The sequence below is a fragment of the Terrapene carolina genome, unplaced genomic scaffold (genome assembly GCF_002925995.2).
Source record: "Terrapene carolina triunguis isolate 2854851 unplaced genomic scaffold, T_m_triunguis-2.0 Scaffold33891, whole genome shotgun sequence".
Classification (NCBI taxonomy): domain Eukaryota; kingdom Metazoa; phylum Chordata; order Testudines; family Emydidae; genus Terrapene; species Terrapene triunguis.
In genome coordinates, this window is record NW_020698242.1 from 6,608,115 (window position 1) to 6,624,930 (window position 16,816).

At 44.8% G+C, this 16,816-nt stretch overlaps 1 protein-coding gene across 2 annotated transcripts in view; it reads left to right on the forward strand.

Moving 5' to 3' along the window:
• LOC113405000 (C-Maf-inducing protein) overlaps positions 1-16,816 on the forward strand; it is a 164,297-nt gene that overhangs the window by 98,779 nt on the left and 48,702 nt on the right. For both annotated transcript variants that reach the window (XM_026663628.2, XM_026663629.2), the window contains exon 3: positions 2,230-2,280. In XM_026663628.2, the coding sequence (XP_026519413.1) occupies positions 2,230-2,280 (51 nt within the window). The remainder of the gene's footprint in view (positions 1-2,229; positions 2,281-16,816) is intronic.

A 16,816-nucleotide genomic window follows, 5' to 3' on the forward strand; every position in this document is an offset into this window, starting at 1 on the left:
AATTAGCTCTTGTCTAGCCCAGATCGCCCTCTGCAGGCCAGTGTCTCACTTGCCTTAGGGCCCCCGTGTCCCTCCCGGACCCTGGTGCCCTTTACCTCGGGGTTCTGTCCTCTGCAGTACCCCTGCTTTGGGTCTCCCCTCCCTGGGGAACCCCCCAACCCTCTATCTCCACCTTGCCTCAGTGGCTACTGCCAGTCATCATCCAGCCCCCTTTCCCTGGGGCAAACTGCAGTCCGAAATGCCCACTCATCACTGGCAAGGGGGTTGGACCAACTGCCTCTGCCTGTCCCTGGGCTTCCCCTCTCCAGCTCTAGTACCTGCTTAGGCCTTACCCAAGGCCTCAGCCTGGGGAGTTGCCAGCTCCTTTGTCCTTCCCCAGCACTGCTCAGCCTCAGGTACCCTTACTCCTCCAGGCAGCTAGGTCCTTCTCTCTCCAGAGAGAGAGAGAGAGACTCAGCCAGCTCCTCCCTGAGCCCTTATAACAGGGCCAGGTGTGGCCTGATTGCGGCATGGCCCCAGCTGTGGCTGGTTCCCCATCAGCCTAGCCTTTACTCTCAGGAGCAGGGTAACTGCCCCGCTACAGTGTTATATATAATATAATGTTGTGACATTACCTAAATGAAATGATTCAATACTATCAAAATTAAGTGTTTAGATGGTATTTTTTAGTATTTCCATTCCATGAGAAATGTCAAAATTTTAGTTTTTTCATTCTGATTAGAAATAAGCAGATTTTTAAATGTCAGTATTTCTGGCAGAATGGGCATTCCGTTTTCCAGCCAGATCAACGGGGCCAGTAGATAATATGCCTAGTCTCTTTGAAACCCGCTTTGTTTGATGATCCACTGTGCATTAGGTGAGCAGCTGATTCTGATAATATGTTGCTGTTATAACAGTGTTACTCCATTGGAGTTAGTGAGACATGTCTGATTTTCCCCAGTGATATCAGGATCAGACCCTGAGTTTAGAGGCATATTTGGTACCCAGACTAACTTTAACTTTTGCAGCTCTGGTTACCATTAGTTACCTTTAGCTTGGAATAAAGTTAATTGTGCGTTCTAGGTTTTAACGCTTATCCAAAAAGGTGGGGAAGGGGAGAAATAATAACAAGATGCTTTTGACTTTTGTTCAGGTGCACGGGAAATAGTTTGTAGGAAATTTGCCATTGCAGGACACAAGCCCCTCTGAAAGGAGATGCATTTTTATCCAGTGAAGAGCCTTGCCGTTTACTTACACAGGACTAGCATTGATCATGCTATTATTTTCACTACTATTTAAAACATCCCTAATTGTAAGGAAAAAGTCCTAGCAGCTGAAAAGAAATGAGATGGAGCTGGAAAAGCAAACCCACACAAAATATTTCTAATGTACAGAGAGCCCTGGAAAGGCATGTATGCTTTTCTGTGCACTTAACGGATTTACGTCAGTGGTAGCTGCTTTTATAATTTTTGGTATCAAGGCTGTGACCTTTGGGAGCATTGAACTATTTCCTTATTGGCTGCGACCTTAGCTGAACACAAGGAATTTGTAGCAGTTCTGCTTAATATGGACAAAAACTGGTGCACATGTTACATTGAGAATGACTATTGCAGCGTTTATGCAGATGCTGTAAACTGTGTGTGTGTTTTCTTAAGGTTTTCATTGCATTCTATTGTCATTGTTGCCAAGACAATACTCAAGTAGCTAGATTGCAGCTGGGGAACGGAAAACAAGGGAGGATGGTGCATAAATGAAGATATCTGCAAAATATTGTCAGCATTTTAATCCAGGGTGGTGATCTGATATAGAGGACTAGTGGCCAATAGTTGTCATAGGCTTCATCAAAAGCCCATTGAAGTTAATGGGAATCTTTCCATCGACCTCAAAGGGTTTTGGATCAGCTGAAGTTAATACTTTTTAGGGTTTTTTTAAGTTAAATAATTAATATTTTAAATTTAAAGAAGATGTAATAATGTCTTTGTCACTGCTGCCTGTTAAAATAAATGGATGATAATGCAAACCCATATCTTTGGTAGATTTTTAAAACTCTCCTCCACTTTCATGAAGGGTGTGGGTTGAAGCTGGTAATTCTAGAGCAGAGAACCCAGGTCAGTGGTTTCAAATCCACGCAATTGTGCGCTGCTTGGAGGGTTTTAAAGAACACGTGATTCGCTTGTGTTTGGCTCAATGTTCCAGAGCTTTAACAGAATCTAATGGTTCCATTTGTGTGTGTTTTGTTTTTAATTGCAGGCTGCAAACAGTTACCTGAGGGATCAGTGGTTTCATTCTTTGCAGTGGAAGGTAGGTTTTGCATTCACTATTTTCCTTGTAACCTTAATAATTGTAACTATGAAGTGCCCTTTCCCCCTGCTTGTACGCCCTGTGAGCCATGCATGGATGGTGCTGTGGAAGTGCAAATGCCAAGAAGGGCCACAGCAAAAAATTAAGTGACTTGACCTCGTCTTGACCCAGGAGGTCAGATGCATCATTTCTTCATCCCTAGTGGTTAGGCTCAATTTATTCAAATGAAGAAAAGTCCCTTCCAGTTGAGGTTTAGGTGATTACTTCTTCTTTTTTTTCTTTCTTCACACCCTATTGCAGCCATGTCCTCTGTCTAAAGAGAAGGGTCTTTTCTCTCCAGAAACCCTACACCCTAACAAGGCCACAAACTGAGCAGCTTGTGATAACCTAGCACTATCAGCCTGTGGTAGCCTCCATGCAGTATATATCAGACACATTTTCAGGTGGTACAGTAACTGAGCCCATTGTTTCTGTGCCAAAGAATCTAGTAGATATATAGAAATTTACAATAAGGCAGACAGCCTGATCTTGAGATATTCTAGGCTACCCGGGTACTTGATTTTATTTACTCATGTGAAACTGGGCCAAGGGTACCTTTTAAAGTTGCCTATTCATTGCAAGTAGCATCAGTCTGCTTATCAATCTGTTTCATGCTTTTAAATGATTTGGAATTACTTGCAGCCTTGGGTGGTGTTAATTCAAGAATCTTGGGTAATTTTTCATGTTCATTGGAAATGAGGTTGATCAATTATGAGATTATTAAACAAATTACACTATAATATGTCAAAAACAGATCATTCCCAACCACCAAAATGTGACTTTTTGAAGGACGGTGGATGAATTCTGTTACAGGTCCAAATTGACCATGAAGACATTTACTTGAGAATGAATGGGGTTGTTATGTGTATAAACCCCACGGTGTGAAACAATAACTTTCCTGTGTGTTTTTTTGGAACGGAGAGATCAGCAAAGGACTTTTCTTTGGAAACATTCCAGTGCAGTCCGACAGGTTGACTTCTTACTTGGTCGCTTATCAAGATTCCATTCTGCCCACAACAAGTGCATGTGAAAATAAATGGAAGTCCTTCCCATAGAATTGCTTTGGTGTAGGCATTTTTGGATAGCATGGATTGTGGAAAAATAGTTACCCAGGGAAATTTAGATTACTCTTGTGTTTTGTACAGTTACAGACTTCTTTTACCAGCTACTTACAGACGAATTGTACAGGGCAGTACAAATGGGTGATTAGGAGTAAGGGAATAAAACAGAGAAAGGAAAATTTAGGGATAAATCACTTTTAAATTTTATGCTTTGATTTACCTATGTGGATATACTAATATCTACCTTACAGCTGTAGTGTGAAGCATATTTAATCCTTTTAGATCCTGAGCTGGAAAGTGCTATGTAAATGTAAACTATTAATGTTTTCTCTCCCGTTAATAAATTGTACACACGGACAATCTTTTGAGGATGTTAAAGAAATTAGTGGGAGGAACAAGTGAAGTAAATGCATCTTTGCAATATTTTGAGTCTGCTTGGCTGTGTTATGTGATGACCATGATTCGCAGGTCAGTATCAGATTTCATGCGGTGATACCTCAATGCTCTACAGCTAACGGGCCAGATTCTGCCAATCTTACTCATGTTTAGTAGTCTTACTGTTTGAATGATCCCATTGAATTCTAGTGCTTTGCTGGATTGAGGCCCGGGGGTTCAGCACCTTGCAGGATCAAGCCCATTCTTCGAACGGATCCAAGTTCTCAGCAGCAAGATCCAAATGTTAAGGAGTTATTAACCCTCTCCCAAATCATGACCATGCAGAATATTCTATCTGTTGTCCATGTCCATTTAGGTGACAAATAACATTGTGTGCAAAGGCTGTGCTAAGCCAAGGCACTTCTGCTTTTGCCACTTAACTGTGCCTCGTCTTCCTTTTACCAATATTTTAGTGTATGACTGATGCAAAGTTAGCCTCGAAGGCAAGATTATCGTGCTGCTTATGCAGCCCTGCAGTAGAATATGGGGGCATCATGGGGCACAGCATGAAGGTTCCATGTGCTGCGACTTCCCCTCCGGCATTGATGGGCAAGGAGTGAGCAAGAGGGCAAAGACTAGGTGGATTCTCCCACCCCACCCAATATGCCTGCCAGGAGAGCTGAGGCTGGTGGTGTGGGCCAGCAGATTACCTCCTCCGAGGGTAGAATTAATCAGATGCTCGCTATGTCTCTGGTCCGCTCTTGGTGCGGCTCAGCTGTACCCTGCCCCATTCACAGAGCAGATGGTAAAGGTACAATCTAGTCCTGAAGATTTAAACAGCAAAGAAAAACCGTAGCTTGGATGGCTTGTTTCGCTCATACATCTTCCAGCAATATGGAGACAACTTTGCTCTGTAGGAGCTGATCTTAAGGATGAGCTTCGTAAACTTTCCGGTGCTTGCAAGCAAGCCTCTCATTCTGGGAAACGTTGAGTAATTTAACCTCAGTGGACATTTGCTGTATAGAAGGATTTATTTTTCTCCTCTGCTGCTTTTTTTTTTAAAGTTCTTTTTAAATAGAATAAAACATTATCTTGATTTGAAAGGCCTTCCCTTTGCCAGGAATAGGAAGCAATTCGTTTCCACAGAACAATGGCAGAGTTTAAATCATTGCCCATGTACTTTGTGCTAACATATTCCTGTTTGCTGGAATATAGTTGTTTTTAATGTTTTGGTTGCTTAACTTTTCAGAGGAAAAACACCCACTAACATTATGCTGTTTACCTTGGAACGTATTTGGCAGTTCAAGTGAACTCACAATAGAAGCAAGGGCAAAGGCAGGATATCAATGAGTGGCCTCCTCCCAGGTGCCCCCTGGGGGTCACAAGGTGACCCTGCAGGTGGCCCCCCAGCCTCAATTTCCCCTTTTGGACTCCTCAATAAACTTTACCCATAGGTTATTTGTGGCCAGAAATACCCCTCCTTGGGGTCTGGGTTTATTAACACAAAATAAACTCAAAATAAAATTCCAAACCCCATTTAAAACTCTGGCAAAATTTCTGTTTCTACTCCCTGGCTTATCTGCCTGGGGCCTTTCTTGCTTTGGCAGGCCCCTCCTAGGCCCTACCTGGCTGGAGTCTTTTCCGTCTTATACCTGGGGAGCCTGCCTTCCCTTGTCCTTAGCTTTCTTTAGCCTTCTGGCTTCCAGGCTCAAACCTTTCCCGTAGCCAAAGGTCTCCTGCTTGCTTGCTGCAGCTCCTTCTGCAGTCTCTACTCCAGCTTCCTCTGGTTGTTTCTCGCTGAACATCTCTCTCTCTCTCTCTCTCGCTTCTCCCCCATCCCCGCAGCTTCCTGCTGCTGTTATAGGGGAATCATCTAAGGCCTGCTCAGGTGTACCTACTTTGTAACTAGGGTTGGTTGGCCTCAGGCCTCTAGCCCAAAAAGGGGCAAGCCACCCTTTTATACAGGATTAAGTTGAGCATCTCCGAGAGCAGCTTACAGAATCTGCCCCTGCGGCTGCTGATACAGATTTGTCAGCTCACTTCTGCTACCACCTGTAACTCTGACTCAGCTGTCAACTTACATTTCATGTGGAAAGTTGCTTGGTATGGTGACTAAGCAGATCTGGAGGGAACCCGCAAAGAAATGGGAAGCCTGGTGATTCAGAATGGTGGTGTTCACCACGGTCCGGTTGGTAGGGTAATATCTGCGTCTGTTTTACAATAGGTTGGTGGCCCTGCTGGATGATACTTTGGTACGGTATCTTGATGCCAGCACTCTCATCAGTAATATAGCTCTAAAAATTTCTGCAAGTCTGGAGAACCCAGATGCAAATGTCTAAAGTAGTTCTCCACTGGGAAGCCTTACTATCATTATATGTTCTTTGTATCGTGGTAGTACCTGGAGTTCAGTCTCAGCTGAATTCAGGACTCCATTTTATTAGGCACTGTACATACCTTTCCTTCCCTGAAGAGCTTACTGTCTAAATAGACAAAACTGAAAGGAAGTATAGTGTCCCTATTTTACGGTTGGGGAACAGAGAAGCTAAGTGACTTGCCCTAAATTCCACAGGAAGTCTGTGTCAGAGATAGGAACTGAATCCGGGTCTCCTAAGTTCCCAGTCCAGTGCCTTAACTTCACGCCCAGCTTTGGTCTCATGACAGTCGGTGTTAAAATCTGTGGAAGCCCCTTTTACTGCGGGGGGTGGGGGAATAAATATTCTGTATCATCTGACTGGCTGCTTTTATTCCCCTTTCCCCTCATGCTTAAACCTGAATGTATTTCATTGAGGTAGGCAGGTGGACAAAGGGCATGAGAGTTCAGCTGTGTCCATCATATTGGCTGAGGAAAATAAAGAAAGGCTTCATATAGGGGCAAATATAAATAACAAGATATGGATCTTTGGCGTTTTCCTTATGTTATCTGTCTCTTACTCTGTATTTCTTGCATATAACAAGCTCTTCAGAGCAAGGACCAGGTCTCTCTCTCTCTCTGTGTTTTTGTACAGCAGCTAGCATTTTGGGACCCCAATCCTGATAGAGGGCTTTGGTCACTATCACAATACTCCTTTTTAATATTGTTGTTAATGAAATGCTTGATTGAGGAATACAAAATTGCACTGAATCAAGATAGATCTTTCCAGTGGGAAACTGTTTTCCAGAGGACAGGCTGGAGATTTACACAGGAGGGGAAAAGATGCACATCAAAAGGTTTTATGGGGTTTGGTTGCATTTTAATTGTTCTCATGGGTAAAGAGTGACCATCACCATCCTGGGATGTAGCCATTCATGTTCTTTAAACTGGCATTAAGAATGCTGGTTGCAGACCTGATAGGATTATGGTTAGTCTCCTGAGCTGCCATTGCAAAAAGCACCATACTGGGTCTTCTGTGATAGAGTGGGAAGCATGACTTGGGCTGGGCATTGCCCCCTTGTGCCTCTGCAAGCTGGAAGCACCAGATGTGTAGCTCATCCACTCATGCTAGCAAGTGGCCCTTAATTTGCTTTCCGCAAATCATGTTGTTCACTTTTTACATTTCTCTCTGCCTGGACAGTGAAAATAGACTGGTCAATTTCACTTTTGTTTATATTCCTTTCCAAATTCATAGTTCGGTTTTCATGCACTAGGAACTGGCACAATGCTGCAGTTTTTGGGTTATAACATTTAAAATAAATATTTTCCCCCAGAACTCAAGTACAGACTTGGAACTCTTGGTCTCCATTGCGAGAATTTTTGTTTTTAACCAAACCTGTATTTTGGGTCAAATATCAGCTGACAATGGCCCACTGATTAATGAGTATTTCTCTTGTCCCTTTGGGTCCAATTGCTACCTCTTTACTCGCTATGGATAGTACTTTATTCCACATTTCAATGGAACCATTCATTGTGTAAGGTACTACTCAGTGTGAATTGCTAGGGACCAGATTCTGATACCCCTGTGCATGATGAATAGCACTTTACTCCACTAGTGGCCCCACTGAATTATGCCCAAAGAGTAAAGGTATTGGAATCTGGCCCTAGCAATGGAAGTTCAGTATTTTTATATCTCAAACAGCGAAGGTTAAGTTGAGAGACACTGTTCTGAAAAGTGTGATGTAGCCTCGTGTGAAACACCTTACGGCATTGTCACTATGGTAATGGTTAAAAATAGCGCTGTTGCAGGAGTGAGGTTTATATAGAATTTAAATGATAGCATCAAAGGATTTCACAGGCTTAAATCTGGGTAAAAAGTATATCGAAACCACAAGATCAGAAAACTTACCAGAGGTGATGGCTAAATAGCTCCATCACTGAAAGTGGCATGGGGACATCGGTTAATCTCCTGGCAAATGATCTGAGAGAGGAAGCTCTGGCATCATGTGATAATGCATTAAAAAACCATGTGACGCACTTCATATCAAACCTATTCAAAGAGCTGCTTGTTCCTTGGAATCCTTCCTGGATTTCAGCCATTCTCTTGGGTGGGTTTTCCACCATTGCCTCCAGTCTTCGCTGCAGCAGACACCACATTTCAGTATGAAGACAGAACAAATGTGTCATGACCATTTCCTTGTTTTCCTTGTAGGAATATCTTAGGCATCTGATAAAACAGAGAACTTGACACTTCTTTTTCTTCAGCAAGTTTTCAGTAACTAATAGACATAAAGGTAGAGGAGGAAAGAGGAGAAGGCCTCGTCTGTGTCTTTGTGAGCACACGAATAATTTATTGCGGGAAAGCTAAATTGAGTACGTTAGTTTTGCCTCTAGTTCTGGAAGTGAGGAGGCCCTGTGGTCATTCTTATGTCTTATGGGAGTGAGTTCCACACTCTAGGTGCAGCCCTTAGAAAAGTTTGTTTCCTGCCCCTTCCAGTGAAATATACAGGTATCTATTATGGGGGACCACAGAGAGAGAGAGGTGACTTCTTAGTTACCTGGAGCCAATCCCACGTAAGGCTTTGAATATCTAGGATCTTGAAGTGGACTCTGAATTTAGTAAGCAACCAATAGAGAGTGAGGCATGAGGGTGATTTGTTCGTGGAGACGAGTGTGTTAAGCAGACAGGCTGCTGCATTTTATGCCAGTAAGAGCCTTTCAGTGTACGTGGCTTTGTTCCCAGCAGAACGGAGACTAAACCTCAGTAGCCTTGGACTCCCGATGCCTTTCTCTCAGGATGAGGCAACGCTGCCTCTCCAGCTCCAAACCCTCTTGCTGCTGGGACTTAACATTCATTTTTATGTTTCCATTTGAATGGAAATGCCATCTCTTTGCTGCCCCCTCTGTCTGCGTGAGGCTCTGTGGTAGCATTCCCCTGTTCTCCTTCCACTGTGATTGATGTTACCACCACGTCTATGAATTAAAGGGCCACCTCCTGGAAAAAAAAAAAAAAGTTATTTAGAAAACATTCTACTTGCATAGCATATGTTTTTGGTATATTTAGAACCCCACCCCCAATTTTCTGTTGCTCAGGGCATTTTCATGAGCACAGGAGATATTTAGAGTTTCTCTGTTCCTGCGACTCATTGAGCCCCACCTAACACAAAAGCCAGCCATCCAATATTGCCTGTTCCTTGGAGACTCTTGGCCTTGACCTTCTGTTTCTGAGTTTGCGGTCGTTTGCTGATGGTGACCAGGGTGTCAGAAGCAGAGACCGTTGCTCTCAGATTGAGAGTAACTGCAAGGTGAGGATGAGCTCTTTAAGAAACAAAGTGGAAAAACAAAAAAACAGCTGGCAGGTTAGCAGAATTGTTTCTAAAAGGAGACTCCTGTAATGTTTTCCATGAGGCTTCGCAGCTTTTTAAGAACTGGCACAAAGGGAGTGATTTATGCACTTGGAGCAAAATCGCTTCCACAGTCAATGCACAGGGGTGACATCTTACTGTGGATGACACTGTCCCCACCAGAGCAGAAGTCTCACTTAGGCTATGTCTTCACTGCCCCCAAAGGTGTGCGTTTACAGCAAGGTAGCTCACATACGTTCGTGATTTTGCTTTGAAATCCTAGTGGAAACAAAGCACAGGTAGTTATTACCTTATATCTATGTCCTAATTTAAGCCAATTCAAGGCAAGTTTGCAGTGGTGTGTGTATATATACAATGACCAAACAAAGTACAGCTGAACCCCCCCCTCCCCCCCCAAATAAACACAGAGGCTTTTATTATGCTCTTAGGGCTCTGCCTTGATCCTCTGTTTGTAGCCTGGCAACTGTATGTTCTCCATTGCTCTTTTGGAATAGCGGAGCGATGGACAGCTGGGGCGCGCTGCTGCTTTGCTCCGACTCCTGCTGGAGAATTGCTGTTGCACAGTTCTCCTGTACTCACTTGATGACTAATTCTAAGCAGTTCTGTCTTCCAGGTCACAGTGACCCTATGTCTCAGCAGGTTTGCAAAGTACTCTTTCAGTTCCTCTTTTATAACTGTAATAAAATGCAACCTCCCCTTGGGTTCCTAAAGTAGAACGTGTCTCAGGAGAGCTAAATTCCCTAGCGTCGATGAGGTCTCTTTTGGGAAAGCATTGGAGATCTTCAGGGAGATTCTATGAGGTGTAACTGTCACTTGTCCTTCTCACATGAGCCACTGGATGCGAGAACCCGTGATTTAATCTTGGACTGTACTTTCTCACAGAGCTCGCTGCTCCTCAGTCAAACTCTTCTTCCTGCTGAGGCTTTTTCAAGAATTGTACTGAACAGAATGAAGATGTTTCCCAGGATAATGAGTTTCCCTAAACCCCTTTCTCTTTTCTACGGAGGGTTAGAAAGTGTCCTTATCTGCTCTGATTGAAATTCCCACCTTACCTCTGGGGATAGGTGAAATCTCTCTTGCTAGTCTCTAGACCAGCTGCCTTTCCAGCTCTGTAGTAGGGAAAGATTCCTTCCCTCATTGCTCTCTAAATGACTCTTGAGACTGACAGGCCAATAAGGATATGCCTATGCTGCAATTAAACACCCACAGCTGGCCCTGGTCAGCTGACAGGGGCTTGTGGAGCTCGGGCTACAATTGTGGTATAGATGTTCACGTATCATCGATCCATATCAACCCAGCAAAGTTGCTCCTGTGTTATTAGGGATTCAATGCTAGTCATATAGCACTGGTCTAGAACTTCGATGTTTGGGATCTTGTCTGAAAACTTGATGTTACAGAGGAGACACAGCACATGTGAAAATGCTCTAGTTGGTTCAAGGGCCTGCTGTAGAGTGTCCATGTTTCGCAGCCGTAGAGAAGAGCTTAACGTGATTGCACGATAGACGCTAATCTTGGTGTGAAATTGGATGCCTCTGACATCCCACAGACGGCGACAACGGCGACCATAAGCAGAACTGGCTTTAGAAATATGCTGTGTGATTTCATCATTAATTGTGGCTTTATTAGATAGCATCATTTTTCTACTGCATTAAGCAGTGTGTCATCAATGGTGATTTCAGGGGCAGAATACATTTTCCCCGGAGCAGGCTGGTAGAGCAGTTCAGTATACAGCCCTTCTTGTATAGCCATCTCCAGGAACAATCTAGGCCTTCTAAAACCCTGCGCCACAGGACTTTTTAACTTGGGGTTTTATTGTCTCATGTCACATGAAGCTCAAATATCTTAGAATAAATAACTCTGTCCAACCCGCTTGCCTGGATCGAAAATGTCTGAGTGTTTGCAGTGTTGTGTGATACCCACGTCTGGTAGCATTCATTGGCATCATGGTCTTGGCACGTTTGTGGTAGCCTGTCACAGTCCTATCTCTTGATAAAATCAGTCATGTATATCTGTCTCGGAAGTTTGACAGCCAGAATTTCTCTTAGGGAGGGCCTGATCCTGCAAGGTGCTGAGCGCACTCTCCTACTGAAGCTCATGGGAGTTGAAAGGTGCTTGGTACCTTGTAGGAGCAGCAGCCTTAGAGCCCAATACTGCACCACTGAGATCAGTGGGAGTCTTGCAGTTGGCTTTGCTGGCTGCAGGAACATATCCTTCCTAGCCCAGGTAGCCACACAGGTCCAGAAGGACAAGAATAATTTAAATTTTCCTCCTTTTCTTTTCATATTTTTCTCCTCATCATGTGTCTTGAATTCACCACAATAAAATTGCTGTGTCCAGTGTAAAATCAGCGCGCAGCATGCCCACTTAAAGGATTGTAGCAATTACCTTTAACATCCACCAAACCGAATGGAATGAAATGTGCTGCACGTTGCCATATTTATTATCTGTTCTCTCTCCTGTAATAATTTCCAGACACTCAGCTTGTTTGTCATTTAAATGTCCTTCGTTTTTGAAGAGTAGCATTTTTGAAAACTAAAATAAGAACGAGAAAATACCGACAGCAAAAGCTGTTTAAATCTATTCGACCCTAAGTGGCCAGCGTGTCATTATTATTCACTGCAGCATATTTTCAGGTGCTTTGTACAGTTCTGTTTGAAATGAGAATACTAGATTACACTTAAGCGACCCTTGCAAAGGTAAGATGCATCAAGAACAAAGGAATTGCCGAGGGTGATTTACTTAAACCAGCTTAGCTTTAAAAGTAAGACTGACATTGACCCTAAGGATGCATTCTTTGTGCACCCCAAAATTCCCAGGATCACAACAGGAGTTTTAGGTGCAAAATGAATGCAGAATTAGGCCCTTGAAATATTGGTTTATCTTGCCATGTCAAGCAGCATTTATATAAGGGAGAAAAAATTGCAGTAGATTCAGTGAAATCTCAGGTTTTATGCTGATCTTGTGCAGTGAGCTGAGGGGTAAAAAACTGAGTTAAGCAATGGAATCATTTCAGAGGTGAATACTGCTCTGAAATCCGATACTTCTCTTTGTGAGAAAGGAAACGACAATACAGTGCTCTGTAGTAAGGACTAGACTGCTTTTCCGAAGTTCCTTTTAAGATGCTTGTGAGTATCACATCAGTATACAGTATCTGAGCTCTCCCTAAGGCCTCTGCAACAGCAGCCGCTTTCTGACACAAACACGTTCCTTGAGCCGTGCACATCTCTCCTGCTGACGACATTGATGATGCAGGTGCACATGAGAGAGAAGTCAATTTCAAAGCCATTTATGGTGGTGCAGAGCTAGAAACACAGCAAAAAAATACATTTGCCAAGGAGGGGGGAAACAAAATAGGTAAGTATATGCATTTCTATTTCCAAGCTTCTGCAGGAGGTGAGACAGAGTGGGGGCCAGGAGAGAGTTTGGGGGAGGGGCTGCTGCACATTATGGAGAATAAAAGGAAAAAAGGGGGGTGACAAGTGTGTCCCTTAAATCTGGCTTGTATATCTGGGAAGTGTAACTGCTTTGCATGCTGCTGGCTGCCACCTGATCTGCCAGTGCTCCCTTAGACTAGGAAATAGCGCTGACATGGATTCTCCTTTGGAGGCTCTCGTTATCGGTTAGCGACATATGCAGTATTAGAGAGTGCTTAGTGCTAATTTAGGGAGCTTTCTCAGGTGGTGAGGGGGTCTCATTCCTTTCCCAGCTGAATCTTTAGCCTCCTGGAATGATTGGCATTTATTTTGCAGTCTTGCCGTTGGCACAGCATCCTGTTTCCCAGGCGACGACTGGATTCCACCTCATAGCGTGGAATCTGAAGTGTGCAAAGCCAGAGCCAGTGGGTTTTTCTGCAGCAGGGATGCTATCTGGCTATGCTCCCCAGTGGCCTGGATGCAGTCTTCTACTTGGAAAAACTGGTCAAAGTGCAGTAATGATCAGGCCATGTTATCCCGTTTTTCTAGCGCGTAAGTCCCTCATTCCCACATCAGGCTGGTAGCTTGTGGATATCGCCGACCAGACTCCACAGACACAGCCAGCGGGGGTGTGTGTGATATGATGAAGCGGCATTAGAAAGCTGGATACCAGTGACACTCTTCGACTTGGTGTCAGCTGTGTTCTGTATCCCAGTCAGTAATGCCTGGTGTCTCTATGGATCGGGCTGTTTGCGTTGTGAGTTCCCTTTCTGGGGAGCAGTAAGACTGTACCGGCAGCTGGAGTTAATGCTCCTCGCTGGTTACAGTCGCCGTGTTTTATGTCTCGCGTTCACTTCCTGACCTGTGCTGTAACTCCATCATAACTCACTGCCTCTTGTGTCACATTACTTGAAGACTGTCATTCCCATGCATTGCCTTTAGCCTGTTGACCCTCTGGATCTGGGTGTAATTTATAATTTACATACCTAGCTGATAGTCTGATCTCTCTTTTAGCTACAGTACATAACTGTCCATCTGTGACTGGCCCAGAGCTTAGAACATGGGCACTGTATGGCAATAACAGAGTATCCCCCAGTGGTGGGAAGTCCATCAGGGAAACACAGGATGTGCCAGACTGGATCAGACCAATGACCCATCTAGTCCAGTATCCTGCGAGGACCCTAGTGCAGCACCAGATGCTTCACAGGAAGGTTCAAGTACCCTGCAGTAGGCAATAATGGGATCTGCCTCAGGAGGAAATTGCAGGGCCAGAAAGTGGTTGAAACCTCCCCTCTACTGGGATGAGTAAGACCTTGTCTACACTTGCAATAGCATGTGGGGTGTACGTAGCTACACACCTGGGTGCAAGGCAGGCCGCATCCATGCTCGCTGCGAGGTGTAACTAAATGTGGGAGTGAAAGGTTCAGGCAGGCAGGAGGCAGCAGGGAAAGGCTGAAGCAGAGGGACACTACACTGCTAAAAAGAGCTGGGCAGTGGTGGGTGTGTAGAGAGCTGTGGAGGGCACATACCCTAGGGTGCAGGCTCGTAGGGCGCTCTGCTCACCTGCACCAGGCCTCACCATCTACATGGTGATTTCTACCCATGCTAGTCGGGCGCGCAATGGCTGCACTCTACACGCCACTGCGAGTGTCGATGTACTCTGGGAGGCCAGTGCAGCCTTTAAAGCAGATGGTGCAGGCTTGGCAGGACGGCTGGGAGATGATCTGATTTTGTGCATCCAGCAACCTCTGTGGGGTGGTTTTCCACAGAGGTCTGGCCATAAGCTTGAAGCTGCCCTCGTCTCCTGAAAACCCCAAGGGAAGGTTGCAGCAGCAGTAACCTCACCCAACTACCCCTGTTGCAACGTGTCACGGACCCTTGGCTGCTGCCATAGGACTGGTGAATCTGGCCCTCTCTGTCTTGCATTTAAAAAATATGGGAAAACATGGTCAATGTCACTTTTTCTTATGGGAAAGATTACATGGAATTTGCAACCCAAGGGTCCAGCTGTTCCTGTGCGAATGGTTATTGTAGCCCTGGGGTTCTCTAGGTTTCTGCTAGAAACATATTCCGCAGTAGCAGTGAAATTCCGCATAGCCAAAGCAACATTAAAAAACAAAGCCTTGCTTGGCACCGTAATATGAAAAATATGGGACAGCCGTTGCTGTGAGCAGGATGAAAACTGATGTTTTGCCAGCCTGAAGTGTAAAGCTGGTGCTGGAACTGAGGCCTGTAGAATGGGAGCATTTGCCAAAAGGAAATGGAAGCGGGGATGGAGGGTTTCGGGGAATGCATCAAGGTCAGCCTTGCCAGAAAACATCTCCCCTGTGGACAGGTCTGATTACGATAATAACCGCATAGTCCATGCAAAGTGCAGCTGGAGCTACAATTGGCCTTCTGTGTTAGATCGTTACTGAATAGCATCTCGAATGCCCAGACCGGGGAGGTCTGGCTCAGGATCTGCCAGCTATGTTTCTGTTCTGTCATGATATTAGGCTACGAGGGATTTACTGGCCAGAGGGCTTTCCCATATGCAGAGGTGAGAAGGTACAGTACAGACCCCCCACATTGGAGTTTTTGAATGCAGCATGCTAAAAATACACTTCCGTGTTGGACACAGTGGAATCAAATCAGTGCAAGTTAAAATAGGGAATGTTAGAGGCCGGTGGTAGAATATATGAGTTCAAATCCCAGCAAGGTAGCAGTTTACTTCAACTTTCCAAGGTCTATAATATTGAGTCCCAAATGGTTTTGAATGTAAGGGCTTTTAATACGAAACCATAGTACAGTCCATAAAAAAAAAAACAAAATCCTGCTTGTCCTTTATGGATCTTTAAAGTCCCCATGGGACTCTTTTTCTTGGCCTCTGTCTCTTTGTATTAAATTCCCCTCATTTCCCATGCTCTTGCGTACAGGTTGGTTGCCATCTTCTTAGCAGAGGTGGCTGCAGGCTGGTGGTGGCCTTTGTGGCTGTAATTTGTCAAGCACTTTAGGATCCATGGGGAGAAGGACGCTGTCTGTTTGTAAAATACCATTGGTTGCACAGAGAGCATGTGAGTGGTGATGTGATTCTCTGGCTTTATGAGAGGACAGATGAGATCGGGAAACAGGGAAGCAATCAGGGGCTGCTCCCAGGAGAGAGCAGAAGTATTAGGTTAGTGTTCTGCATGTATTCTTATGGTGCACAGGTGGGAGACAGTGGTTCAAGTGGTCACAGCCTACACAAACGGCACTAGAGAGGAACTGGCCCCCCTGATGTTTTGCTGTTGTACAGGCGATCTAGTCACTTTCTGTGTGTGTTTCCCATGGGTGGTTTTTGGCCATTGCTCCTTCGTTCCCAGAGCAGCCTTGCTTCATCTGAGAGGACAGGACACACCATTGGCTGAGTAGCTGAAGCCACTGCTGTGTGAAGGAGGAGGGTGGTCGCTCTGTGAGTAGTGAAGTTGTTACTAAGCTTCCCTCAGCATAACCCTGCTGTGGTGCATTTGGACTCAGCTGCCATCCAGGGGCACATGGATTGATGAGAGTGCTACCTGTGTGCCAGCACTCCTTTCCCGTCTCCTTTTCTTGTCTGTATTGGCCTGAGCAGCAGTGAAACCATCTTCGCTCTTTCATTTTTCCAGCACAGGATCTCAAGGAAAGATGAGCCCTGACGTCAATGGGGAGCGTCTGTTTCATAGTCCAGCTTGTTCATTAACCACAGCTGAACTCTTTCACCTAATGCTGAACCTGCCTAAACTTCATGGCTCTGGAAGTTAAGCACAGGTTCAGCTGTCCTCGGGTTCTTGTTCTGTTCGATTTGGTATAGGTGCTTATGCCGCGCTCATCACCGTAGTACTCACGCAGAGAGTATTAAGCAACGTGACTAACACATGTCGTGTGTGTTGTTGCATCCGTTCCCCAGGGGGAGAAGTGTGTGCGGTGGAGTGTTCT